This window comes from Athene cunicularia (assembly GCF_003259725.1).
Source record: "Athene cunicularia isolate RWA chromosome 8 unlocalized genomic scaffold, athCun1 chr8_part1, whole genome shotgun sequence".
In the NCBI taxonomy this organism is placed as follows: domain Eukaryota; kingdom Metazoa; phylum Chordata; class Aves; order Strigiformes; family Strigidae; genus Athene; species Athene cunicularia.
In genome coordinates, this window is record NW_020799109.1 from 27,687,257 (window position 1) to 27,689,475 (window position 2,219).

General features: G+C 67.4%; 1 protein-coding gene across 1 annotated transcript in view; it reads right to left on the reverse strand.

The window, feature by feature from the left end:
• The window catches only part of PHGDH (phosphoglycerate dehydrogenase), a 5,112-nt gene extending 3,108 nt beyond the window's left edge, over positions 1-2,004 (reverse strand). Inside the window, exon 1 of the mRNA XM_026853988.1 lies at positions 1,936-2,004. Coding sequence (XP_026709789.1) covers positions 1,936-2,004 — 69 coding nt within the window. The remainder of the gene's footprint in view (positions 1-1,935) is intronic.
• Between the last annotated feature and the right edge of the window lie 215 nt (positions 2,005-2,219).

Sequence of the window (2,219 nt, forward strand, 5' to 3'; positions counted from 1 at the left end):
CCCAGCCCGCCCGGCGCCCCCCCGTCCTCGGGGGGCAGGGAGGGAGGCGGAGGAGGAAGGGAGAGGGGCCGGGGCTGGGCCGGGCTCCCCAGCAGCCCCCCAGCAAGGGGGTGCCCCGCCAGGACCTCGCTACCCCCGAGCCGGGGAGCCACGAAGCCGAGGGGAGCGGGGGTCAGCGTGTCCCCACCCCCGCGCACGGCGGCCGTGCCTCAGTGTCCCTGCCCCGCACAGCACAGCCAGGCGGGAGGGGAATGGTGGCGGCAGCCACGGTGGTTGCAGGTGGCTCCCCACAAAGCTGGGGTGCCGCTGGCAGGGGGAGCATCCCGGCCCCCAGCCCATGGCAAGGCCAGCCATGCCACTCCAGCTCACCCAGAAATGGGAGCTCCCCGGATCCCCCAGAGGTGAGGCAGTGCCATGGCCCCTGCCCACCCCCAACATCGCACCCGCTGTTGAGCAATGCCCTCGATAAAGGGCCAGGGGCACAGGGCCAGCCCCGGCCACCAGCTCCCAATGACGTGGGGTGCGTGGGAGCCGCCCAGCAAACACCCTCCGTGGGGCAAGAGCCATGTGGCTGCGTCCAGTGACCTCATGGGGGCAACGTGCTGGCCCCTGAGAGGGAATGGCATGGGGACCCCTTTGGGGCCTGGCACAGCCCAGCAAGGTGGATGGCGAGAGATGGAGGGTTTGGCTCCATGGTGAGGCTCATGGAGCCAAACCCTCACAGCACACCTGGGCCAGGCAGACCCCAGGTGCTGCCCTTGGGGGAGTCAGGATCTGATCCTGTCTCGCCTACCACCTTCTGTGCGCTGGGAGTGGGCAGCAGGGACACAGTGCTCCCAGGCAGGGTCCTGATCGGACTGAGCCCTTTCCCCATCCTGGTGCATGCCCCAAGCAGCAGGGCTGGACCAAAGTGCCCTTGGGGTGGCCCAGGGGCTGTTAAACCCAGCAGAGCCCAAGGGATGGACCTGCCCCAGCAGCCGGGAGGTGGCTGGGACAGCCACCCTCGCCATGGGCAGCGCAGCCTAGGTGTGAGACCCCAGTACTACGTACACCCCAGCACTGTGTATACCTCGGTGCAACATCCACTCTGGCACTGCCTATACCCTGCTGCTACATACACTGCAACCACAGTCAGGGAACAACCGTGACGCCAGAGCAGGGAAGTCCAGGGTCAGCCAACACAGGGTGAGAGATTCGGTCAAGGGCAGCAGCTGGTGAAATCTGCAGCGAGGTCCTGAAACGGCCCCTCGGTGGGGCTGTGTGAGCCGGGGATCGGGTCAGAGCTCCCTCTCCACAGCCTCGCGCGTGGCATGGGCTGGGGCCACCCACACTGCGGGACATGCCATGGCTGGGACACGGCCCCACGGCCCCACAGCCCTTGACACAGCCCTGCCGCCGGCCTTGGCCTCTGTTAACCATTAAGACCTTGCTCAAGGTGCCCGCCGACCCGGCATCCCAGTGCCCTGCTCCCCGTGCCCGCACCACCTGGGTTTGCCCGACGCCTCCCTACACCTCCGTGGCCCCTCTCCCACGCCTATGGCCCTCCTGTGCGGAGGCCACGCGTGGCCAAGCCACCGCTGCTGTGGTGTCACATTTCCCGGCTTTTCCCGGCCGGCGGGTGCCCTCTCCTGGGGAGCAGCGCCGGAGGCACAGCCCCACGGCACCCCGGTACCTCATCCCTCGCTGCGGACCTGCTCTGGCGCGGGGGGTGCTGGCGGGGTGGCGGTGCCCGCAGGCGTGTCCCCCGACTCCTGCCCCTCCAAGGGAGCCAGATGGAGAGACTTCAATCTGGTCCCTGCCAGTGGCTCGAGGATGGGCCCCTCAGGCTGGAGGAGATCCCGAAGCTGACAGGGGCAGTTGGATGGGTGCCTGGGGAACCTGGTGGCTGATGAGCCATGACCTGGATGGAGTGTGGGGGTTATGGGGACACGGCACCCTGTTGCTGACACCATTATCACTGGTGGTCTGGATGAGATCTGCTTGGTGGCAGGTGTAGCGGGCCATGGGGGACAGCTCCCCGAGGGACTGTTGGAGGAGAGAGGGGCCAGGTAATGGGGAAGCAGTAGGGGGGGTCCCTGCAGGCTGGATGTGGCTGGGGGAGAGGGCAGGGGCAGCACTGGGACTGGGATATCAAGCAGGGAAAGGAATCAGAGGTGTCAAAGGGGACTGGGGTTATTGGGGTTGGGATAAGGAGTGGCAAAGGAGAGGCAGGGGGGGGG